This window comes from Trachinotus anak, unplaced genomic scaffold (assembly GCF_046630095.1).
Source record: "Trachinotus anak isolate AG129_WGS33_773 ecotype Australia unplaced genomic scaffold, CSIRO_AGI_Tana_v1 ptg000002l, whole genome shotgun sequence".
NCBI classification, from domain to species: Eukaryota; Metazoa; Chordata; class Actinopteri; order Carangiformes; family Carangidae; genus Trachinotus; species Trachinotus anak.
The window spans coordinates 4,166,866-4,192,970 of record NW_027273853.1 but is presented as its reverse complement, the minus strand read 5'-3'; the positions used below and the strand labels follow the sequence as shown (position 1 = coordinate 4,192,970).

At 38.9% G+C, this 26,105-nt stretch overlaps 1 protein-coding gene across 2 annotated transcripts; it reads left to right on the top strand.

Moving 5' to 3' along the window:
• The first annotated feature begins 899 nt into the window (after positions 1-899).
• ampd3b (adenosine monophosphate deaminase 3b) lies at positions 900-22,677 on the top strand. Of its 2 annotated transcripts, XM_071491048.1 has the most exons (17): positions 900-1,038; positions 2,044-2,108; positions 8,713-8,786; positions 12,578-12,800; positions 12,969-13,146; positions 13,460-13,625; positions 15,106-15,325; positions 15,562-15,691; positions 16,414-16,608; positions 16,979-17,110; positions 17,874-18,037; positions 18,491-18,617; positions 18,806-18,969; positions 19,644-19,764; positions 20,295-20,468; positions 20,806-20,916; positions 21,911-22,297. In XM_071491048.1, exons 3-17 carry the CDS (start codon positions 8,729-8,731, stop codon positions 22,085-22,087), a joined length of 2,340 nt encoding a protein of 779 aa, XP_071347149.1. In that variant the 5' UTR covers positions 900-1,038; positions 2,044-2,108; positions 8,713-8,728; the 3' UTR covers positions 22,088-22,297. The 2 variants fall into 2 exon arrangements, with proteins under 2 accessions (XP_071347149.1, XP_071347157.1); XM_071491056.1 differs by lacking the exons at positions 900-1,038; positions 2,044-2,108; positions 8,713-8,786 and adding an exon at positions 9,737-10,006 and having other exon boundaries at positions 21,911-22,677.
• Positions 22,678-26,105: the final 3,428 nt, after the last annotated feature.

Below are 26,105 nucleotides of genomic sequence, written 5' to 3'. Positions count from 1 at the left end.
CGTCAACAAAAGCTGATTGTAGTCAAGAGGTCAGTGAAACCAGATTGGAGATGTGGGTTAGAGCTAGTTTGATTAATAAAAAAAACACTAAAAAATTTAGAGTTTGCTTTTCACAAAAAATATCTACTGATGTGAATCATGCCCTATAAAAAAACATCTCAGAAGACTTGTGATCAAGAATTGTTGATGTGCATAAAACTGGGAGCTGGATTCCAAAGTCCAAAGACCTTAGATATTCACCAGTCCACAGTCAAACTGACCACCAGTGCTCTAAAAAGAAAATAATTTAAATTTATTAAAGTGTTATATAAAATTATATGATACTAAATAGTCTTTTTCAAGAAATACTGGAACTATGAAAGAGTTCAAGAGTGCGCTTATAGAATCAAAATCGAATCCTAATCGAGCTATCCAGGCACCATGACAGGGACTTCCCTCATAGGACGGATTTTCCTTCACTGTCCAGGTGGTGGTGTTGTAAGCCTTCCTCCTACTGACAACCACCTTAGCTCCAGCTTGTATAGGATACTGTAGGTAGCGCACAGACATATTTGTATGACTGAGGTTCATCAGCATTCACTGGCAGGAAGTTTTCAGCGACAACGAAACCTAATTTAATAAGTTTTTCTTTTTTTAAAGGAGTATTATCCAATAAGTGTCTTTAGGCCCATTTTTTGTGCAATCATATGTCCTAAAAAGTGGGAGTTTGCATGAAAAATGTACTGCACATATACAAAGAGGGGTGTGGTCTACTAATACCATATAATACCAAAATGTGATACAGAAGCTCCGTTCAGCACTTCCTCTACTGAGCTGAGCTGCACTGATGCTTATCACTTCCTCAAAGTCATTTTGAGCGCTCTAACTTCATGCATTTGAAGTTCACACTCTTTACACTTGTTCAGACTGGCAATGAAAGGGTAAACTGTCTGCACACTAGAAGGGGCTGCTCTGACAGGACTTGTCTTCTGTCCGTGATGCCTAATAAGGGAAGCTACAGTCCCAAGAGTGTTAACATTGTGCACCACCCTGCAAACAGTAAGTACGCTGCTGTCACAATGATGCTTTGTGCCTGAATTTTTGACTCTTATCTTCTTGTGCACCTCTATTTATAGTCACACCTTATCTTTTCTTTTTAATCACTCTTGCTGCTTTTATTGCACTTGCCCTAGTTTGCATGGTGGTACATGTTGACAGTAATACCTTCAGTTGTGTTTTGTCTTAGAGGTTAATACAGATCAGATACTCTACAGAACAGACACACTCCATTTCTGAAAACTAGTGGAAGGTTTTCACTGCTGTAGAATTTGTTTCCAGATTGTAATGCATCTAGAGGTATTAGAATAGAAAAGTTTGAATACTTTAAGTTGTAGTTGAGTGACAGTCCAACACGTTTTGTTTCTAACAATGGTACGCTAGACACATTCATACCTGTAGGGAATTTGTGAAGTGCAGCTGTAGGCAATGTCTAACAGAAAAACTGGCAACTAGTTTGTCTTATTTCTTGTGAAGATAAATTATGTGAAAATCAAAAATAAGAATAGGATTAAACAACTTTCATGTCATTTTCACTTGTTCATGACAAACTGTTTCCTCAAATGCAATGACAACAGTTAAGTTTGATGACTAAAAAAATTAGCTAAGCTTAAGGAAACAAATTTTTCAGTAAAATGAAACAATTTAGTTATGGTAAAATAAAACTTCAAGATAAACTCAATGTAAAGTACCTATTCTGCCTTAAATTGAATGAAAATGTGTACAGTATACTCATTCATTCCATTAACAAATCACTATTTCCCACAAGCCCTTTTCACCAGTTTCCACTTGTAGCTGCTTGGTGTGAAACTATTTGCCATTTGCTTTGTCCAAGGGGTCACATTTTTGTACTCTGAAATAATTTTAAAAAATGGCAGACCCTCTGTGTTTCTTTCAAGCAAATATACGAGTACTTCACTTGTACTAGACCATATTACTTTTTTTGTTTTCTACTTAATGTTACACATTTTGTATTCATGTTTTGTAATAACTTTTCCCCTCTCACAGCTGTGATTGCATACCTGGCCAGACTCAGTGGAAGTGAGATCTCCCCCCAAATTGCCTCTCCTGAGGTTTGTTTGTGTTTTTATTCCCTTAACACACTACAGTACAGAGGTTTTTGAAACCCTTCCTTCATCATCCTTGAAAACATGGGTTGGATCAGGACTTCTTTTTGTTGTGTCCTGTAAAAGCACTTTGTAGGCCTTACAGGCTTATACAAATAAAACTGTTTTGCCATGGCACCTGCATGGTGTTGGAAATATGCTTCAGTTAATACAGCAGGAAATGAGCTGAAGGTAGAGTTCTATGATTGTTCTAGGAAACTGTTAAGGGGTGAGATGACCTTAGACTATTTGCACAATCAATCATTCATTCATTGCTGTTCACTTTAACATACTGACACTAAAACACTAAATGAGGAAGACTGATAACTTTGGTCTATTGCATTTGTGTTTAAGTCCATTCTTCACAACGAAAAACCAGCACTGAAGTCAATGACTAATGCCGAACAAATAAAAACAGCCAACCTGAAATTTTAGTTCCAGTTTGGTTGAGAAACCAATTTCACTTATTCAGTCAATGAGTTGTTTCCATAGTCAGTTGACTTGTGCATCAACCAGTTATTCATTTCTTTTGCCTTGCTGGCTAAAATTTATGTTCATGAGCACTTTTCAATCATCTTATACACTGCCTGGCCAAAAAAAAAGTCGCCACCTGGATTTAACTAAGCAAATAGGTACGAGCCTCCTATTGGATAATTACTGCATGGGCGATTATCTTTCAGCTGGCAACAAATTATTTAACCCCAACTGGTGCAATGAGTTGCTTCTCATTTCTTAAACAACCATGTCGAAAGACACATCCTGTGGCCGTGGAAAAGATGTTAGTCTGTTTGAGAAGGGTCAAATCATTGGCATGCATCAAGCAGAGAAAACATCTAAGGAGATTGCAGAAACTACTAAAATTGGGTTAAGAACTGTCCGACGCATTATTAAAAACTGGAAGAATAGTGGGGACCCATCGTCTTCGAGGAAGAAATGTGGCCAGAAAAAAATCCCGATTAATCGTGATCAGCGATCACTTAAACGTTTGGTGAAATCAAATCGAAGAAAAACAACAGCAGAACTCAGGGCTATGTTTAATAGTGAAAGTAAGAGCATTTCCACATGCACAATGCGAAGGGAACTCAAAGGATTGGGACTGAAAAGCTGTGTAGCCTTAAGAAAACCACTAATCAGTGAGGCTAACTGGAAAAAAAGGCTTCAATTTGCTAGGGAGCATAAAGATTGGACTCTGGAGCAATGGAAGAAGGTCATGTGGTTTGATGAGTCCAGATTTACCCTGTTCCAGAGTGATGGGCGCATCAGGGTAAGAAGAGAGGCAGATGAAGTGATGCACCCATCATGCCTAGTGCCTACTGTACAAGCCTGTGGGGGCAGTGCTGTGATCTGGGGTTGCTGCAGTTGGTCAGGTCTAGGTTCAGCAACAGTATGTGCTCAAAGAATGAGGTCAGCTGACTACCTGAATATACTGAATGACCAGGTTATTCCATCAATGGATTTTTTCTTCCCTGATGGCACGGGCATATTCCAAGATGACAATGCCAGGATTCATCGGGCTCAAATTGTGAAAGAGTGGTTCAGGGAGCATGAGACATCATTTTCACACATGGATTGGCCACGATAGAGTCCAGACCTTAACCCCATTGAGAATCTTTGGGATGTGCTGGAGAAGGCGCAGCAGTCAGACTCTACCATCATCAATACAAGATCTTGGTGAGAAATTAATGCAACACTGGATGGAAATAAATCTTGTGACATTGCAGAAGCTTATCGAAACAATGCCACAGCGAATGCATGCCGTAATCAAAGCTAAAGGCGGTCCAACGAAATATTAGAGTGTGTGACCTTTTTTTTTGGTGGCGACTTTTTTTTTGGCCAGGCAGTGTATAACAAGCAAGTGTAGATTTTTGCTCATGTTGAACCATTTCACAATGTGGACATGTAGTGAGAAAGTTGGAAAGTAGCCTTTAGCAAACTGACAATATACTATAACACAACGTAGACAACAACAACAATGAGTCTACAGCCATGCCAGCAGTTCCATGAGACTGCAGTTGTGAGACTCCAGGAGATAATCCCACCTTTTTTTTTTTTTTTAAGATTTCTTTTTGGGCATTTCATGTCTTTATTATTTTTGATAGGACAGTAGAGAGTGACAGGACAGGGGCAGAGAGAGAGGGGGAATGACATGCAGAGTCAGGCTGGTCAGGGGTCGAACCGGCGACTCGCCTGCCAAGAGCATCTGCTATCAGGTCGCCCCAACACCACATTCTTACATGAGTATGCAGTAGTTAATACCCACAATTAATAATCACATAAATACTGAGTAATAACTAAATCATTATATGAGTAATGATTTCAGTAGTCGTGGGTCAATCTTCGAACTCGGCCTTCATTTTGACCTCAACTACACACCACAAGTTTCATGACTGCTTCTTGCACAGTTGCGACACTTTTGTGATGACAAAATTTGTCAACCAACTAGTTTAGGCCCCGTTAAAATAGGTGTCTCCAGGAACATATTTTGCTGTGGTGACACACAAAGACACACATACGCACACACTGAAAACAACACCAGGCAGACTGTTGTGACTGGTAAAAACTGGCAATGTGTCTGTCTTATTTCCTGTTTAGATAAACTGTGAAAATTACCTTAGAAAAAACAGGATTAAACAACTTTCATGTAATTTCTATTTGTTCATAACAAACTGTTGGCTTAAGCTCATATTTACGCAATTACAATAATAATTAAGTTTAGGCAACTGAAACAATTTGGTTAAGCTTAGGGAAACACTTTAGTTATGGTAAAATAAAACTTTAGAAAAAAGATTAACTCAATCTAAAGTATCTATCCTAACTTGAATTGGACAAATGTATATACTCATCTATTCCATAAACAAAACACTAACGACAATCATTTTTCACTACCAGCTACGCTGGTGATGCGGCTCTGTGGTAGGCTCCTTCCAGTTCTGCCTGGACAGGCACCAGAAGTGCCAGCAAACAGTTTGTTTCAGCGTCTGTCTATGGACTGTCTTCACTGTCCTCCAAAGAGCCAAAAAACTATACTCTGATAGTTGTAGTGCACATTGTCATTTTAACCTGATTAAAATTGAATTAAACATTATTACAACTGCAATACAAGGCAAACTCAAATGCATTTTAAACAAAGTTTACATTACTTTTTTTAACATTACTGTTATAATGTTTAACAAAAAATATTCTGTTATTGTAACTTATTGTATTGTGTATTCTATCACTCCAAATCACTTTTCTCTGTGAAAATAATGACGACAAGTAGCCATACACTCAACTGAACGGTTCAGATAATAATATAGTTTATATGTATGTCCCACGTCCCACACCTTGTAAACACAGTACATTCCATTATTAAACCAGAACTTGCTGTGCAGGAATTTTCCCAAAAATGCAACAAGCCTCAACAAGTCTTCTTAAGAAAAGCATACTTGTACACATCAAGAGTGACCAGAGAGTGTTTGTATTACCCTAATGGCTGGAGAAGTCATCACAAGAACTGGTCAGAGTATTCCAGTTTGTGTTGCCGGCATCTTCAAGTACATTCGTATTTACAAAACATGTCTGTGGCATGCTGTGGTGACAAATGTCTAATTCCAAGACTAAGACATCCTGATCTCTTAAGCTATAGCCCACTACTAAAACCTCAGACTGCCTCAGCTGCCACTGTTGCTCTGAAATGTTTACATACACTTCAGGGAAATTTGAATATCTAAGTACACAAAAACCTGTTCACATTGATGTGCACTGACACTGAACACTATCAGTGCAGAGCCTTTAGCCATGCAAAAAAGCAGCATGACTCAGTGGTGCAGTGGCGCAATGACTGGCTGTGTGTACATTAGCCTGTAAAAGAAAAAAAACAGGAAATTCCAAAACCAACAAAGCGTTTACTGTGAAACTCTCTTAACCAACCGACAGCCTCAGTTACTCTGTGCTACTTCTCATAGTCTCACCAGTCTTAGTTAAATCATATACTTATACACAATACTTAATCAAGAGTGACCAGAGTCTTGATGTTCACCCTAAGCCCCAAAAACTGGATTGATATTCACTGAGTTAGCATGCATTATCATAGTGCATGCATATTACTTACTTTCTACAATAGTGGCCTAACAAATCAAAATAATCATGGCTTTGCAGAATAAAGGACCAGTGCTTCCTGCTATGCACCAGTAACCTTGCTCTTTCCAGGTTAGCTCTTCAAATTATTTAAACTAGTTCAAACTTTTTTTTAACATTACCATCTTAAAACAATGGGGTAATTGCATATCTGTCAACCTTCTGAAAATATTTTAAGGACCATAATAGTGTAATCCCTAGTTCACATGATTCCACATTACTTCGCTTTCCACATGGTCACTTCCCTATTCACCAACATATTGTCAATTTATTCAATAATCAGCTATGAAGAAAACAATGCAGTCATATATTCTCTAATGAAAGGAAAAATTCACATTTAGGAACAGTCAGCTGTTTGAGGGCAGTTGTGAACAATGTGACGTCAGTTGAGGGGAGGCTAAAACCCTGTTTTTTGACTTGCGTGGAGCATTTTTACATACGTTCATCTCAAGTTTTGTAACTTTGACCATGTTTTTCTAAAATATAATTTACATTGCACTGGACTATTATGATTATAATATACATTGAAAGCCTCAGTTTTCAAGTTTCAGTACACCCGCTCAAAAACTACTGGTTATACAAACTAATTAACACAGGTGAAGTTCATTAAATCTAATAAAAATTTATATCTTATTTTGTGACATATGTTGTGATGTTCCCTATCAGTGTCCTCCTCATCTATCTTCACATTTACTTGACTTATGTGTGCATGGCGTGCACACATAAGTCACTTTTAAAAATCTGTGACAGACAGACAATATAAATTCACGTTATTTTGCCAGTTTAAATGCCTGGTAGGTAGCTAGCTTGCAAGTACATAATGTTAGGCTAGTGTTATCATAGTTAAATATCTTTGCAGGTCTGCATTAACTCAATTCACAATGTCAACTCTCCACATCCACCGTAGCCCATTTACCTTTGCAGAGAGGTTAAAGCACTGCCCTCGTCTGAGGGGCCAGCCCAGCGGACTGAGGAGCTGTAAAACCTGTTCCTGTTGAACTGCAGAGTGTTGAAATATTGCAGAGTATGACTGATCGAATATTTCATCTCTTACTCATCAGACTAGATGCTGCTGCCCAGTGCTGTTAGACTTGAATACTTATTTTGTCCAATTGAACTCACAGGCCTCACCTGTTTTTTGCGTAGTTTACAGTGACAAATCGTACCAGCGTACTTTGATATAAAAAAGCATACCTGATACACTATATGTGTACAGGTTGTTGGGTCTATAATTGTGGTTTCCTGAACGCAAAAACTGCAGCAAGATCAATGTATAGAAAAGATTAAAAATAAATAAAAAGATAAATAGAAAAACATGACAAAGGGACAGCCCTGAGTCCTTTAGGTCTTTTTGGGAATGAGCTTCAAAGTCTTTGAGACTGTAAAGGTGGATGGTGTGAGTGGGCCAAACACTCAAGTTTCTTGATGATACCAAATCAGTTCTAAACTAACTCAATGTACTGTTTGTTCTTTTACAGGCTAGAAGAATAAAAACATTTACATTTTATCACAGGGACAGGATGTGCACTGTTTGCAGTTATATGTCCACAGCATGTCTTAAAATAAAATCGTATGAATACATGTGAATGTATTTGGCCAATGATGAGATAATTTCTCTTTTCTCTTGATTCAAGTGAAATGACATTTTTATTATTATCAACTGTATTCTGTCAGTTTTAGAGACATTAACCCTTGCATTAGCACAAGATATTGCAAAAAAACATTGATTTCTCTTACTATCTAAAAGTCTCACCTTCCAATATTAATCAAAACATTCAAGCTGAATACAAAGATACATATCATGGATCAGTAACTGGATAAAATGGACACCTGTCCTCCGAATCTGTGAGTAATCAATGCAGTTCAGAATATCTACTTCTGCTGCTGATTTTGACTTACTGAAAGCAGTGTGTGAGTGTGTGTGTGCGCGCACATGGGTGTACGGGTGTACGTGATGCCTGTCGTGAGGAGACATGAACTGTACTTTAATCTCTTTAACTCCACTGACCCTCCAGCAGGTCTATCATCAAAAACACATGTTGCATGGGCAAGTGCTTTGTAAAGCCTCAGAGTTGTGGCCGAAGCATTTTGGCAACTTAGCACTGCTGCAACACCAAACAAATCTCACTTGCACTTTCCACCTGCACGAAATAAATCCGTTACTTTGTTACTGGCTGCACCCTGCTCCAGCTTTTTGTTTTCATTTTTTCTCAATCTGAATCTTCAGAACCTGCCAAGCTTAACTTATTTTAAATATTATTTTAAAGCTACTGGTAATAATAATTGAATACAGTAACGGGAAAACAAGCCAAACATTGTCTTGAATTGGCAAGGGAATATAGCTCTCAGCCATCGCTCTGAACAAAGGTTGATCACCAAGCTCATCGTCTAAAATGAGACTTCACCACTGACGTGTGGATTAGTCCACTTCTAATTAAAGCTTTGTTTCTCCTAGGTCAAAAAAGATCAAAATGAGGAGAAGGGACACACCCCTTTGTAAGCAGCAGTCTACACCATGCTTTGGGAAAGGTGAGTGACAACACTCCAATGTAGGATGAACATAGTATACACAGACACATATTCACATTTGTACAGAACAACAAACTATCAATGATGTCAATAAAGTAAAACATGCACAACTCTCACTTCCACCCATTAAAACTTGAATGTATGCCACAGTTCCCCTCATATCTGTTGACAGCACTGGTAAATCAAAGTGACACAAAGCCAGTGCTATGAATAGTGCTGGACAAGGATTAAACTGTATAACAGTAACAGTCTTGTTCCACTGGCTTGTAATAGTGCTAAATACTGAGAGGATTTTTTTTCATTGTCATCTGCTGGCAACATGTTGTTGAGAGTTACATTGACTTTGTACAGTTTTTAAATCATAATTGTAAAAGCAAAATGTTCCAGTGGAAATCAGAATTATATGTACTTTAGTCTGCAGCCAACTGTATGTACATGCAAGAGCTGTACACTCGAGCCAACAACTGTATCAGGTTTTAGCTTCTTAATGAGAACAATGAAACAGTAAAGCAAGGTGAGAGTTTCTACACTAATCCACCGTATACACTCCTGACAGTAGTAGCTTTTTTCATTAAAGAAATCAGTTTAGATTACTTATTGTCACCTTTGCATTAAAAACTGTTTATAATTAATAAATGGTTATTTAAGATTTTTTAAATGCACAGTCAGCAGCTAAAGCCATACCTAATTCTGACACCTCTGGAAAATTAAGAATTTTTCAAATCATCCCACCCTATTTCAGTCTTCTTATTGCCCCATTTTACAGACAGCCACTCACATGTTAGCAGGCAGTTGTGACATACCAGCTTGGATTAGCAGCCCCTGTTGCCATGACGCTCTCAACACCCTAAAATAGAGATAGAGAGGGACACTCAAGACGGCAACAACTAGCAGCTGCATTATACATACAGGCTCCAGACCACATAAACAGCAGGGCAAAGCCTGACTGAGGCAGTCAGAGTGAAAACACAGCAGAGACGCATCGCAGATACAAGAGAGACACCAGAACCGCGGACAGTCTTGACAGCGTCAAGAGGTTCCAGCAACACTTCAAAGTGTCCTGTAAGACTCGACATCAAGTGGCAGACATATGAAAATAGTGGAGCCAAAGCTAACAACTAGAGAGCCTAGAAGAGACAGAAGCAGACACATGAAAGCTGAAATACTTGATTCAACAGGCAGAGACTGAGAGTCAAACATGGCCCAAATCACTACAGAAGGTAAGAGACAGAGAGAGTTTCCTCTACTGATTATAAAACTGTATAGTGACACTGAGATTCAGTGTGATGACTATTAACAGTCGGTTCATTCAGTGTTTATGGTCTGAGCCACTAAGGTGGAGAGATTTGATGGACGACTCACTTTCTGATTCTAAAGATAAGTACAGCAGCTTTTAGCCACAAATGACAGCTGAAACAGAGGAGGACAAGTATTATTAAAGGGGAGTATTGTGAATTACTGAAACTTTTTTGTGATACATTTGGCTACATAAAAGGTCAGATTAGATCAGCATATTCATTGAAATTTGATTACATATGTTAATATAATTTCTCAACATTCGCTGACTTCCTAATGTAGGTCAGGTTTCTATAGCTGGGGCACTCTAGGTCAAGGTCATTCTGGAGACTGCTCAGCTGTTTCAGTAGGGAGTGTACACGTGCTGAAAGGCTCGTCAGGAACGACAGCTTCCGAAACGTGCTAGCCAAAGAACAGGCAGCATATTGTACCAATGTGAGGGCAAATGTTAATGGTGTCATCTGTGAAGGCGCCAAGATCACTCAAAGTTTTCAGATGGATAGAGTTGCATGTAAACCACTTAGGATGGCGAGTCTGCAGCAGAGAGGTTTGCTATCTGATATGGTGGTGCTGCAAATTCTGTCTTCTGCTTGTTGATTCAAATACCTCCACAGGGATTGATGCTGGACTTGGCCTACATTGACTGCAACATTAATATTATTAGTAACAGTGATGACATGGTGGTCAGAATAGCCAAACTTCTCCACTACTGATGGGATGTTGGATAGCAACAGTAGTTTCACACCAAGGAGATTAAGCAAGCAGGCTGGCAAAGTTATTTAAAAAACAACTCTGCTGTCCTTCATCTGGTCTGATCAACAGAGGAATTCACAGGGTCTGAAGTTTAAAAATAGGACAAGAGTTCATGCCATGGGTATGTAAGAGAATCAGGTCGATACAAATAAACATGACTGTGTTCCCACCAAAAAGTCTTGAGAACCAAAATCATGGTACACTAATAACTACAGTTCTTACAACAAAATCACTTTCCATTAAGAGTAAAAGCTAAACAAATCAGATCCTGTGAACTATCAGGATACGTCTCTGCAGATTTCTCTGGAATGTTAAGTCAATTTCCTGTCCATACATTTGTACTTTATGTTGTTCCGGTGTAGTTTTTGCAAAAATGCCAACTCAGGAATTAGGTTCTAGAAAAGTAATTTAACCAACTTAGAACATTACCTTGGCGAAATGCAGCAACAATGAAACCCAATAAAACATCAACTGTCAACCAAGCGTCTAAAAAACATGCCTTGCAAAATGTCATTGGTGCAGATAAATTAAAAACTCATCCATACATAGCACCTAAATTTCGTGATAATGTCATACTTCAAAGCAACTAGATTGACTTAACCATGATTGCACTTTGTTTCACATGAAACAGACAAACACAGGCATGCAGCTACAGACTAACAAGACTGTGGAAACAAGACTTTGTCATATTTTCTCTGCATTGCATACCATTCCCAGTGCTGTGTGATCCCAGAGAGGGAGACCCCCCCCCCCGGGGTTGAGAGGTCACACTGGCCAGGACACCCAGGACAGTTATTAACAGTGTTTACTGTAACTTGCCTGACACATTGGCAGGAAACGTAGCCAGCACTGAAACACAAGTCAGCAACTTAAGACATGTTTACTGATGTGAGTTCAGATGACGCTTTGAAAAAACATGCCAAGCTCATCCCTTATATCCCACCACCCTGACCTCAATCTGATATTTGTAGGTCTCATATTTATCTTCCTGCTATTTGTATTTACTGCCACCCCTACAATAATGTTATTTCTTCTTCAAGTGCTACCATATTTCATCACATTTATGAGATGAAATATAACGTGTTAGCAAGTTGCTCGGATTTTAAAACCATGTTATCACATTGGAACTGTTATCCTTGTTAACCAGTACACAATCACTATATAAAGCTATGACGGTTCAGTCTGCTCATGACCGCTGTGAGGAACTGATACCCAATAATCACCATTATTCCACAACACTACACTGGAACATCAACCTGTATGTCACTGGTGGCCTGCGCCCAGGAACTATAAATGGAAATTAGCTTTTAGCTACATCCAGTGCAATTAGGACTGCCCCTGTATAAGTTAATATTGATATGTATAAAAAGACTGGAAATTAACACTGTAAGCAGGCTACTTGATCACTACAAGCAAATTATATAAACAGCATTAGTATAGAATGATTCAGGCCCAAGTTTTTTGATCCATATAAGCAGTTGATCATCATATTAAACTATGTAGACCGACAGGAGAATTGACATTTGAACTGCAAGAAAAAAAACATGTCATTTGGCATAACCCAGCCTTCACTGTGGGCCTACGCAATATAAAGCTTTGTGCCCAGAGCCAGTCCTTATCATTGCAAATTATGAATTATAATATACACTTTCCATCCGGATATCTTTTTAAACCAGGACTTACTTGGCAAGAAAAATAACAAAACAACTCACTAAAACTAACATCTTTCTCAACTCTCTCAGAAATGCCTCGGCTTTTCCCAAGAATGTCTATGAGTGAGGTGGACGAGAAGGTACGTCTCATGGCAGAGAAGGTTTACGCCTCGGCACTGAAGGAGGAAGACACCAAGGATGCCATGGCCCTGTTCACGGTGCCAGAGGACTGTCCCATCGGCCTGCATGAGGACAGGGAGAGGGCTCTGCAGAAGGAGCTGGCTGAGCAGCAGTCTCAAGAGTCTGCTAAGAAGTAGGAAATGGAAATATGTTTGATCAAATCATCAGATCTCTCTCTGCACAGCCTTTGCAACAAATCTCCAAATGACAGAATACTCTGAATTATTTGCAGTGGACCTAACAGATGTGAGCTTTTAGTCCGTGAAGAGAATAACACTTCTTCTTTCTTATGTGTCACTAGGAAGAAGAGTTTCATGTTGAAGCGTTCACAGTCAGTATCTTTACAAATACCCATCAGTGTTGACTGGACCCTGTCTGCAGTTTCTCCAATTCTCTCCCCAACCACACCTGAGCCTCATTTCCCTGAGAGCTTCCCAGAGTTTCAGAGAGTTACCATCAGCGGAGATTACTGTGCAGGGGTAAACAGGATTAACACTCCACAACAGTGATGCACAACTATATGTTATATGAAAATGTGATGGTTGCTTCACATATTTCAATCAAAATGGGCACCGCTATTAAAATAAATGTACACAAATAACTAACACCCAACAACCAGATGTCAGAGGCACAGAAACCAAAATGGATGAGCAATATTTAGATTAATTCTAAAAGGACATTTAAGAAAGGACAGAAGAGTAGGTCAAAGAATACATTTAACCACTTGAATATAAAGATTTTTAAAAGGGGTGAAAGTTTCCATGATGTGAAGGAGTTTTTTGATATTTCCAGATCACAGTTGAGGATTATGAGCAGGCAGCCAAGAGTCTCCTTAAGGCACTGTTCATCAGAGAGAAGTACTCCAGGCTGGCCTACCACCGCTTCCCCAGGACCACTGCCAAATTCCTCCGCAATGCCGACAATGAGAAGTGGCGGGAGGAAGATGAGATCTTGCCAGGTAGGAGCAAACTCTACAGGTTAATCCTCCTGCAACGTACATATTACACTGCTGTTTCTTTGTATACTATTAACTCATACATGCCCAAACAGGGGCTATGTACTTTCATAGTAGATCTGTAGCTGATTCTCCAGCCAACTGACCAACATTTTTATTAAAGGAACTGAAACATAATGATGCAGAAAGATTGGGGGATGTGTGGATGGCACTCTGACTCCAAGGTTAAGAAAACAATTCAGACTGAGAGCAAAAAACAAGCACTGACTGTGGGGCATAACACAGTGAAAGACTGATAAAGTTCCTGCTAATTTCCACAATACAGTCAATGCAACAGGGTCCATATTAGGAAGAAAAATGCTCAACTATAACAAATTAAACACCTACTGCAAAATTAATTTCATATCAAAGTTTGGGCACAAACTCTGCTCCATTTGTGCATCACATGGTCATGATGAAGCTAAATGTCTATCAACTGTTCTACACGACTATTTTTAATAGCACTCCTAATGTGTATCAGTGTTAGAGTGATGAGCGTGTGAGCCAAGGTCAGTTGGACCATTCCTGACTACAGATAGGGACAAGCTTCCAGAGGCTTCTGCTGAATACAACCCAGCAAACAACAAGGGACAGAGAAAGGAAATGGGTCATCTTGGAAGTATTAATATGACTTATACTTAGTGGTAAACTGACCAACACATTTACTGGACAACTGCGTTTAGATAATTCAACATTTCTTGCAAACAATCAGAAAGAACAAACAATAAAGAGAGTGTACTAAGTTATATTGTGATCTAAAACCAGTTAGAAGAAACAGTATTAAAAAAATTACCCTTAATTACCATTTCAACAACCAAATTAACATAGCCTACAGAAACTCGTATTTTAGCCATACAATTTCAAGATGATAGATAGACTGGCAGGTGAAGTGCAGTGAAAGAACAAGGTAATGTTCATGCAGTGGCAAAAATGTAAACAAAATTAAAAAACAAAAAAAAGTGTCTCACAGATTAGGTGTCCTTTCAAGAACGACACCACTTTGGTTCTTTACACCAAACGACAGACATAAGTGCTCCTTGATTAGTTGAATCATCTCAAACTGGTTTCAGATTATTAAAAAAAAAAATCTGTCTTGAAATGTGAATTTTTCATTGCTGTTCTTCCTTGGGCTGTCACAGATGATTCCACAAGTTTCATCACACACATCTTGGTTATATGGAAATATTCAAATGTCACAAAACTAATGAAAAACTAATGATGATGAAGAAAGGTTGGGGGATGTGTGGATGGCACTCTGACTCCAAGGTTAACATCACATAAAGACTGAGTTGAAAATGGAGGTGAATGATGATGATGTAATGGAGTCCTAGAATATTTCTCATGATGCTGCAACTCAGTCATGTTGTTAAACATTCTTTTTAGTTTAAATGACTGTGATTATTCCTAATTAGCTGTTTTGTTTATTTCCTCCCAACGTCTGTAGACATCTGGCCTTTCCCTCATGAAGGGGAGGACCCCTACTCCATGGAGGGTATACCTGAAGACCTCAACTATGAGCTGCGAATGAAGGATGGCATAGTTCATGTTTACGACAATGCAGAAGCCCTGAAACAGGAGAAGCCCCACAGCCTCCCTTATCCTGACCTTGAGACCTTTGCCATAGACCTGAGCCATGTCCTCGCTATGATTGCTGATGGCCCAACGTGAGCACTCAAATGTCTTGAATATTCTTCTCCGCAATATATCAAATTGACATTTTACAGTTTTTAACTGGTTGTTATCACATAGAGTGAATCGTTTTCTCTGATCTGTAAGGACAGTATGTCTAGAGCAGAGGATAGGCCAGTAGGGCAGTCCTGAAAAGTAGTTTCTAAAAATTCCATAACCTCAATTTTAGCAATAAGACATGTTCGGCTGGTGTTCTGTTGTGTTACCTCAGGAAAACCTACTGTCACAGACGGTTGAACTTCTTGGCCTCTAAATTCTACCTTCATGAAATGCTGAATGAAATGGCAGAACTGAAAGAGTTGAAAAGCGTTCCACACAGAGACTTCTACAATGTCAGAAAGGTTGGTTGGTATTTTTCCATCTAGCTCAGTATACAAATATTGAATACAGACTTTACGAGTCAAACTGATCACTATGACTGGATGATTATTATAACCTTATATTTTCTCTTTTCTTTAGTTCTCATGCAGATTACCATCCAACTGATATTTATATATGTATTACATGAACACATAGTAATGCAACAGACAACGTTGCTATTTACTGATTTACAGATAATAACATAAAATCCACCGTGGCCCTCTCCTGCTCCAAGTCTGAATGAGGTCAAAGCATTACACTCCACTCACATAACACACCTGCAGCTATGAGAGAGCAGCGACGATTATTGTGCACTGCAAAAGTCCAAAAACGTGAGAAGAACACAGGAACAGGAGCCACAAAGGTGACAATATCACATGGCGCAGGAGTGCCCACAGCAAGCGTGCACACACACACATGCAGGGACGGTCATTACACACTTTGTACATAGAATCTCATACAAATAAGTTAGAGGAGGACCTAAGCATATCACAGCTTGCAGCAGGAGTCTACAAAATTAAATGATTTCCACTTTAACAAGAAAATCTGGTTTAAAACTTCATTTCCAATCCTTCTGGCTGACACAGCTGAAGGGCTGTTTCACTACTTCAGATGTTATTTCCAACCTCAGTCTAAATAAACTAAGTTTATGGCTCTACTGTAACTTGTCCAATAAAATCAGTTTGTTTCATGTCAAACACAGGTGGATACACACATACACGCTGCTGCTTGCATGAACCAGAAGCATCTGCTCAAATTTATAAAGACCACGTACCAGACAGAGGCAGATCGTGTGGTTTTGGAGAGAGGCTGTCAGAAGATCACACTCAAGGAAGTCTTCAACAACCTCCACATGGACCCCTACGACCTCACTGTGGACTCACTGGACGTGCATGCTGTAAGAACAAATTTGAGCCCAAGTTGCATCATTCCTTTCATAATGCTGGAGCCTTCATCAGGTCTACCTTGTATCAATTTACTTAAAAAGACAAGGTCCTTGAAGCAAAGATATCAGACATAATGACTATGGGCCTGCCAACAATTAATTTGCTGTTTTCAATTTACAGCATATTTCACTAACGTGCTTTTTGACACAAGGATGCAATTATGGATGCTCATGCATTTCATATGGTGTTACACAATCATTTTCTATGTTCCATGCAAGGTCCTTTCAGTGTCTAATATGAAAACAAACAATCACTTTGCTGGAATGAGAATGTGATCATCAGTACATAAGATTCATCCTCTCTCACGAATCACTCTCCTAGGGAAGACAAACATTTCACCGGTTTGACAAGTTCAACTCCAAATACAACCCCGTGGGAGCCAGTGAACTGCGAGAGATTTACTTGAAATCAGACAACTACATCAAAGGAGAATACTTTGCACGTCTCATCAAGGTGCAGTATGAGTTAATATCACTTGAAGGCTTTCGCACACCAGTGTCTCATTAGATTTTCTGGTCATATTAAAATTGGACAGAGCAAAGATGGAATTATGTGAACTCAACAAACTCTAGATTCGGTACTGACTGTCGCTAAAAAGCCATCCTTATCCACAACTCTGTGCAGGAACAGGGGGTTTGAAATTAAACAGACTGTTGTCTTGTCCAACCAGAGTTGGCTGCAAGTGATGCAGTGTGTATTCGCTGTATTCGCCAGCTTGTTTGCTAGTGCTGGAGTTGGTCTCTAGGCAATGGCGTATGAGGTTTTAATAAAATACTTCACTATTTTCTTGCAAAGCTTATTTTTAAGTTATTAAATACAAAATGCAGCCAAACTCCATTGAGGTGCATTAGTTGGTTGGCTGTACCAACTCAACTTTAAAAAGGAAATAATGAACACAAAAAAAAAAAAAAATTCAGTTCAATTCAATTCAATTCATTATAACAGCAATGACAGATATCGAAACAGCAACAGGGCCTTTAACTTCTATTTAGCTTTTTTCCTTTTATGTATATAGAAGTAGAATCTATTTTAAGTAGAATCTCTCTTCTCTTCTCCTCCTTTCATGTCCATACTGTTTCTCTGGAGTAAAAAATAGACTTGCTTTGTTGGTACAAATATGACAGACTTATATTGTCTGTTCAGCGAGTGATTACCAACGTTCACTTCTGCTTTATCAAGAAACATCACAAACTTCCTGTGGTTTGGTGTGTTTCAGGAAGTAGCTAAGGAACTAGAGGAAAGTAAATACCAGCATGCTGAGCCCCGGCTGTCGATTTACGGCCGCTCTCCCAGTGAGTGGGAGAGCCTAGCAACCTGGTTCATCCAGCACAAGGTCCACTCACCCAACATGAGATGGATGATCCAAGTTCCCAGGATCTAGTAAGTGCCCAGTGAGACAGTAGGCCCATTCCTCACAATAAGACAAACACGGTCCTATGAACACAAGAGACTGGGTCGGTTTAAAAGTAGGAGGGCTGTTGTAATAAAGACATTTGAAAAAAAGGAACATGGTACCAACTGTTACAAAATGATTATAGCCATGACGGTTAGGCACATACAAATATAGCACTGACTCAAGTGTATATTATGTTAAGTGTCCAGTTTTCCATTTTTTTGTAGTCAGAGTTAGTAGTCTCAAAATCTTGAGTAGATAAACTCTAACGTCAGTGCTGCCAAAACTTTGGCTGTAAACTTGTAAACTCAGAAAAAACCTATGGTTTCAAATAACCCGCGATGAGATAACATTACTCACTAAGCTGTTGTCAATAAGCAAACAAATACTATAATGTTTGTATGGAAAGATGAGTTGATTTGATTCTTCTTGTCTTGCAGTGACATTTTCAGGTCAAAGAAATTAGTACCACACTATGCCAAGATGCTGGAAAACATTTTCCTCCCCCTCTTTGAGGCGACAGTCAATCCACAGAAGCACAAAGCAATACATGTATTCTTAAAATACGTAAGTACTTTAATGGTGGGTGAAATCTGTAACAAACAGGAAGCTTTTTAAGTGTAAACTTGAACAGGCAGAGTGGACGAACAGTAAAAGACAAAGTTAAACTACAACTTGGTGCAATGATGAAGTAACATGCATGGTTGTGTAATATTTGTTTTGCAAATGTGCCGATACTCTTTGTTGTTCTGCAGGTGACTGGATTTGACAGTGTGGATGATGAGTCCAAACACAGTGATCACATGTTCTCTTACAAAAGCCCAAAGCCTGAGGCGTGGACCACAGATGACAACCCTCCCTACACTTACTACCTGTTCTACATGTATGCTAACATCATGGTGCTAAACAACCTGCGCAAGTAAGTCCTGCATGTCTGTGTATGCAACAACTGTGCACAAGATTCCAGGGTGATTTTATGACATTAAATGCCAATCCATTTAACACCACAGGTACAAAAAAGTCTTCATGGTAATGTAAATGATTTTAGAGGTCAGAATCCCATCCATCCTATGTGAGCACACAAGGGTGAGGAATGGGTGATAGGTGACCTGGACCGGCTGCAAGTACATCACAGGCCTGACAAACCTGTTCAAGCTGATTCCTCCAGAAAAAAAAAACATTCTAAGGATGATCTGCATGTCTTTTGCAGCTATAATAAAACCTGAATAGAAATAAACTGCTATGTATTGTTGAAAGGTTTTTGGCTAAGGTGAAAAAATGGCATATTGATAAAAAGATGATGCCATAAAGGTCAATGGAAATACATTTTTTTTTAAATATGCCATTATGTCTGCCCATGCTGCTTTTATTTCCAGCAGTGCAGATACAGCATCAGTGTATTACTCCCAGCCACCACAAAATGATTCATGTTTAATGTTGAACAAATGCTCTCTAGAGGTGGAAGCACCATGTATGTTAGACCTACTGGTCTTCTCTGTTAATGTGCAGTTTCTTCTGCTGACTCTTTGAAAACTGGAATAGCTTAAAAGAAATTAGCCTCATGAAATTGTTACATATTTGTCCCCCCCCCAGAGAGCGAGGACTGAACACCTTCCAGTTTCGTCCCCACTGTGGTGAGGCTGGCTCCATCACCCACCTGGTCTCCGCCTTCCTCACAGCTGACAACATCTCCCATGGACTCAACCTCAAGAAGGTGCAGTCCTCAATTCATACTAGGGTTTCAGACACAAGTCAGTACATGCTGATGTCTTAAGCCAATACAGGATACAATTACTGACCCTATTGTGCTCACCCTCCCAGATTTTACTTGTTTTGTTTCTAAATGACACTTAACCTGAGAAGCAAGCAGTGCTTTGACATGTTACAACAAAAGCAGATCTGATAACCCCCCTCTATCTCTTGATCGGAATTTCTGTAGCTGGCACTTTCCATGTCCAGCCATGGTGGTTAACTCTGTATCTGCCACACAGTTCTGCGGTTTATTCAAAACAATTTTCTGTTGCTGCTAACAGAAACCCTATAATCTATCACTTGTGCTGGACGAGTAACTGTAAGAGCTTTCATGAACTGGACATAGGCTGAATCATCGTTATCATACTGTACCAATTAAAAATTTGCAGATTATCCCTTTAACCTCAGACAGTTCACTTTCCCCAGTAACCCCTCAAATTAATTTATATCATTACTCATATTACTGTGGTGTTTACTTCTTCCCCCTCCCAGAGTCCAGTGCTGCAGTACCTGTACTACCTGGCCCAGGTCCCAATCGCCATGTCGCCACTGAGCAACAACAGCCTGTTCCTGCAGTACTCCAAGAACCCTCTGCGAGAGTTTCTACAAAAAGGCCTGTGTGTGTCGCTGTCGACTGATGACCCCATGCAGTTCCACTACACCAAGGTCTGAACCACAGAACGAGACTGAGTCAGATCATTTATTTTCATCATATCTAGAATCACTTAAATCATTACGGCAGATATAAGAATTTGCTTTGATGTCATTAGGTAATGAAAAATATCAATATTAGTATTATGCACAATTTGCAGTGCAGGACTAACAGGAAGTAGAACTGAACGTATACTGATAAAATGGATACAAACCAAAATCATGCTAATACACATTAGCTAAAAACATCCACCCTTTCAGTCAAACACATTGGATACCTGAAATCCTAAAATTATCACAAAAATTTCTTGGTAGCACCTTGTCACAGATTTTACTTTTGACCCTTTTTTAGGAGGCTTTGATGGAGGAGTATGCCATCGCAGGCCAGTTGTGGAAGCTGAGCACCTGTGATTTGTGTGAGATAGCCAGGAACAGTGTGCTGCAGAGCGGCCTCTCACACCAGGTATGGTCCGACTTTTTTGCCCCATCAGTTGCATAACTAGGTTTTAGGATGAAAAGACGACTGCACAGGTGTTGTGAAAGTTATAGGAAATTTTCCTATCACACAAATCTTTGTACACTGCCAAAAAAAAAAAAAATTCCAATGTTTCAACTGACAACATAAGAGTCAAATCAGGGGTTTGACAGATGATTCATTATTCAAATCTTTGACAGTTGAAGAACTTGACTTTTTATTGGCTGTCTGGAAACAAAGCTTTATGTCCCTGAGTGAGTAAGTGAGTGGGTGAGTGGTTAATGCCTACACCAATACATATTTGACAATTAAGAAAAAAAAAGATAATGGTTTATCAGCCAAGTTCATTTTTTCTTACATGAACATTACATACATACGTGATGGCATTTTTCAGTTGAACTTTTTTGACACTTTCTCAACGGCCTCAAAGACATTTGTCATTACTACAGTTTCTTCTCGTCAATACTGATATTTAAGTGATAGGCTCATATCGGCCAGTATATTGGACCATTAAGATTTATTGGTTAGGCTCTCCTTTACATCACTGCAAAAAACCTACAGGCTGTACAAAACCTTTCCTTGATGAGTAAATTACTTCTGTTACAACACAGAGAACATTACATTATCCCCACTGGCATTATAATGGCATGCACTTTTCTACGTACTTTGGTTAACCAAAGGTCCATAAAACCTGTCTCCATTCCCTGGAATGTCTTTTATTTTATGGTCCAAAATAAAACCTCATGCCACAGCTCACACTGCTACTGTATGTGTCCTAATATAGAGAAAAATCATTCAGACAGTCTGTAAGCTAACCAAGTCTTTGAAAAACTTGTCCGCTAAGAGAAAGGTCAACAATTCAACCATACAATTGTTGCTATCGACATTGTCTGATGTTGAGTTCACTGAGGCACAACTTGCTCTGTAAAAAAAAGAGCCTGCCATATTCTGCAAACATGTTTTTTTACCTTTTCACCCACAGGAGAAGAAACACTTCATTGGTTCCAACTACCTACAGGACGGACCAGAGGGCAACGACATTCGGCGGACAAATGTAGCACAAATCCGTATGGCCTACCGCCATGAGACTCTGTGCAATGAGCTCAGTTTTCTAGTGGACGCAGTGAAGACAGAGGTTGGCACAAGCCCAGTTGAGTGAATGACTACGCCAGCACAAACTGTGCCTGGATATGTCCTCAGGGATAAAAGGGGCATAGGTTACACTGCATATACATTTTTTTCCTGCATTTCCTTATAAATCTTACTGACTTAGATTTGAAAAATTGGGTTCTTACCGTTTTATGTTGACCTTGGTGCAAGAATTTGGAGTGGTCTACTTCAAGTAGCGTGATAAAACCTTTATTTCAAGCCGAATCTATGAAATTTGTTACTGTGTGTCTCATTTTATTGGAATAGAGGTTTATTTGCTTTTGAATGGAAGTGTACTTGTGGATTTGGACAGACCTGATTTAAAATGGACACATATGGAAGCAGGATATAAAGTTATTGCAAAATTGCAACTGCCTGGTAATTTCAGGCTTCAGTCAGGTTTGCATGATTTTGACAAACATGACTAGGAGGTCAGGCAACTATTCAGAGGCAGGTGCAAGTGGAACCAAGCTATTTTTCTGAGAGCATTGAGGTGAAGTCTGTATCACACACCCCTTTTGAGGACTAACTAGATTTTTTTATGTTTGTCATTTCTCATAGTTTTCATATGTAAAATAAAGACTGCAGAACAGTCAAGAATTTTTTTTGCATAACTTTTTTACTTGTCTATGCCCATGAGTTTAAATTTTATCAAGGCCACAATAACAACTGCCCCCAGTTTACTACATATTACTTGGGTTTACATAATTTGATGGTACATAATTAAACCAAATATCAGCTATGATGGGCTCTCCATCCTCCATCTTGTGGTCCCACTTTTAAAGAGGGACTGTGTTAAAACCTAGGTTGAAGACCTTTGTTTTAGTTTATATTGTTTATTATATATTTATCATGTATCATATCAATATCATATCATATCATTTGTTTAATTGCTCATAAACACTTAATTGTTCAGTGTCTAGAATATAGGAAAATGCCCATCAATTAATTTTCTATGAGTCAACTACTAAAATGTTTAATCTCTACATCATATTGGTTTTTGGGATTGACAGAGAATGTCATGTACAGTGGAGGCCAATTAAAGCCAAACAGCAAATATTTGCCCGGGGTCCCCTGGCAGGTTGATCCAGTCTTGAATTTCATATAGAATTAGTCTGAAAGTGAGGAGAACTTCTTGCCTACTTTAACATTATTGAGTAATCCTCTTTTGTTTGCTGGCTGGATGATACTTACAGTGAAGGATTTTGTCATTTCATTGTTTAACTGCAGAATTGTTGGGATTCTGTAAAAAATGAAAAAGGCAGCTAGGTCAATGCTACAGGTGATGGGGAAATTTTCACATTAAGAAAGTTTGTCAGCATGGAAAAGCAAGAGAAAAAAAATATTACCAGGGTATCTGCAGGTTTTGAAAAGAAAGGCCCTATGGGCAATTAAAACTCTTAAAAACATCATTTACAAAAAGGCCTTAAATATTTTTTCAAGCCTGCTGTAGGCAGAAATGTTAATTACGAAACATTTTTGTAAGTTATTTTAGCAAAGCCGGAAAATGCCCAGCACTATTGTACCAGACAGCTGACTTCAATTAGATGAATCCAAATCAATTAGATTAAATTAGTTCTTTTTTTAACAGATGAATGGCAACATCCATTCATTTTCTGCTGATTATCCAGGTCCAGTCATGTCATGTCAACAATTAACTATTTTTGGCATAAGCCAGAAAATGAGAAAAACTTGGAATAAATGTAATTAAATTGACATTTATTACTAGTACCCAAGACCTATTGATATCTTTCCTACTTTGGACAGTATTACCATGAAACAGGTATCAAATTGCATTCTGTAGTTTCTGTATGCAGAAACCCTGATTACTACTTAAGTGTGTAGTGACTACAAGACACTGAAGTTACCTTATGATTTGGCACTTTGGGGAAATTTACTCAGACGTTTACATTATTGAGCGACCAGCTAACCCTCTAAATCTGGGGTCCCCAACAAGTGGCTTGTGAGCTACCAGTGGCTCATCCAAAGGTTCTGAGAATACACTATGTACAAACCATGGATGCATAGTACAAACTTTGAGCAACACAATTTCACTCAGCTAATCTACTCCAAATGCAACTAAATCAGATACAAAGATACGCCCACCCCTCTTCAACACCAAATAATTATTTGTCAGTCAAATGAGTTACTGTCAAGTTGGTTTACATTAGCTATGCCATGGGTGACATGCTGTGATAGCAACTCCTTTGTATAACAGAACAGATATAAACAAACCTTTCAAAGAAACATGGAAATATGTTGCCATGGTTTAAGTGAGTTAAAGCTGTGGGCTGCCATTCATGTTTACAATTTGGAAAATGAAGTGTACCTCATGAGCTATTTTAAGTTCCAGTTTGTTATGTACCATTGGACGTACTGACAACCGTCACTGGATTACTTTCTAAAGAGCTTCTTTTTTTTCTCTGATTTCTAAGCAGATTTATGGATGTTTATTTGCAATAGTGTTCTCATGTCTGTGTGTTCAGGTTTGACTGAATCAAAAATCGACACTGGTGTGACGTCTGATGTGAGTTTCAGATGTTTTTGGTCCAAATGTGAGTTTAGGATATTGACATTTGATAACTTGTTAGGTTATCTTATTCATCTGACTTGGTTGGGAGATCAGTTTGAGTGTTTTGATACGACATGTGAATAAATGTAACCAGTAATATAAGACATGAGTAGCTCTCAACCTCTTTTATTTTGTCAAAGTGGCTCTGAGAGGAATCGGAGGGAAACTTTGGTTCCACACAAACAAACAGCGGTTAAACATAAATACTAAGCTCTAACTAGTACTAAATTCAATAAATACTAATTTTCTAATGAGTTACTGACCTAATGTTCACGTACTGTTAATAAATCTTCAATATAACTTGGACAAAAGTAGCCGCCGGACACCTGTCAGTGACAAACAGTATTTGTGTTTTGAGCTATGTTGTTATTTAATTAATGGCTAACATTAGTAGGATACCATGAACAAAAATAATAATAATAATAATGATAACATGTCTTCTTGTAAACACAATTTACTGACCAGAAAAATCCAGACTTTGTGAGGAGGACTTTCCAGCGGTGTCAGTCCCTAGAGTTAGCTCTGGACTGGTTGAGACCGGATCAAACCTCTTACACTTCCTTTGGATAGAAAACGAACAATATGAGAAAACGGACGGAAAACTGTCAGCTGGAATAAAACTCTGTCGGCAGTAAACCACATTTCAGTTCTTTACAAGGTAAAGTTTTTGAAGGCTCTCTGCGGCCTGAACACACAATTGACAGGAACCACTTCTAGCTGGCTTCGCAAACAGTTAACAGCTCAATGACCCTGACGACACAGCCCGCTCCCGCCGCGACAAGGTCAATGAGCCGCGGGTGTTTGTGGTCAGACCCGCCGGTCTGTTAGCCGTTAGCTTGACTTAAACATGCTCATAAACTTTATAAAAGAAGAACATTTTACACACAACCTGAACGATGTGAAGGCGAATTTCTCCATCAGACGCAAATAGGTCGTTGTCAGGTTTGTTTAAAGTATGTAAACTAGCACTTCATCTGTATGGAGCGCAGGGTAAAGCCTACTCAACTAAAATCAAAATGGCGCATATTCTTCCTCCAGCACCGACCACGGCGCCGCGCAGTCCAATGGTGCCGAGAGCCTATATCACAACAACAAAAATCGCTATTCATACATGTTGTTTGCAATAGATAAGACTTTATTCTCTAAGTTATACCTCTCTGTTAACTGCATTTATCCGGAGTTACCACAAGTGTAAATTAATATTAACCGAGATCTACGATGAATCAGACAAGGTCCTACATTTTATTCCATGTTTGGATTATTGTCTTACTGTTCTGTGAAATGCAATTATACTGTAATGGGCTGAAATAAAAGATAAATATATAAAAAGCGAGTAGGCTTTTATTTCATAAGATTTCATTTGCATGTTTAAATGAGTTAGATAAACTTTTATATTGTCAATTATACAACTTCCCTTTAAATACATTTAAAGGACAAAAAAGGTAGCACAGTGGTG

What these genes read in the sequence shown, in the direction of transcription:
- ampd3b (XM_071491048.1), top strand. Translation starts at nt 8,729, where the DNA reads ATGAGGAGAAGGGACACACCCCTTTGTAAGCAGCAGTCTACACCATGC. An exon ending in GCGGAGATTACTGTGCAGGG is followed by an intron (nt 13,147 to 13,459) that starts GTAAACAGGATT and finishes TGATATTTCCAG; the next exon opens with ATCACAGTTGAGGATTATGA. An exon ending in ACTTCTACAATGTCAGAAAG is followed by an intron (nt 15,692 to 16,413) that starts GTTGGTTGGTAT and finishes TGTCAAACACAG; the next exon opens with GTGGATACACACATACACGC.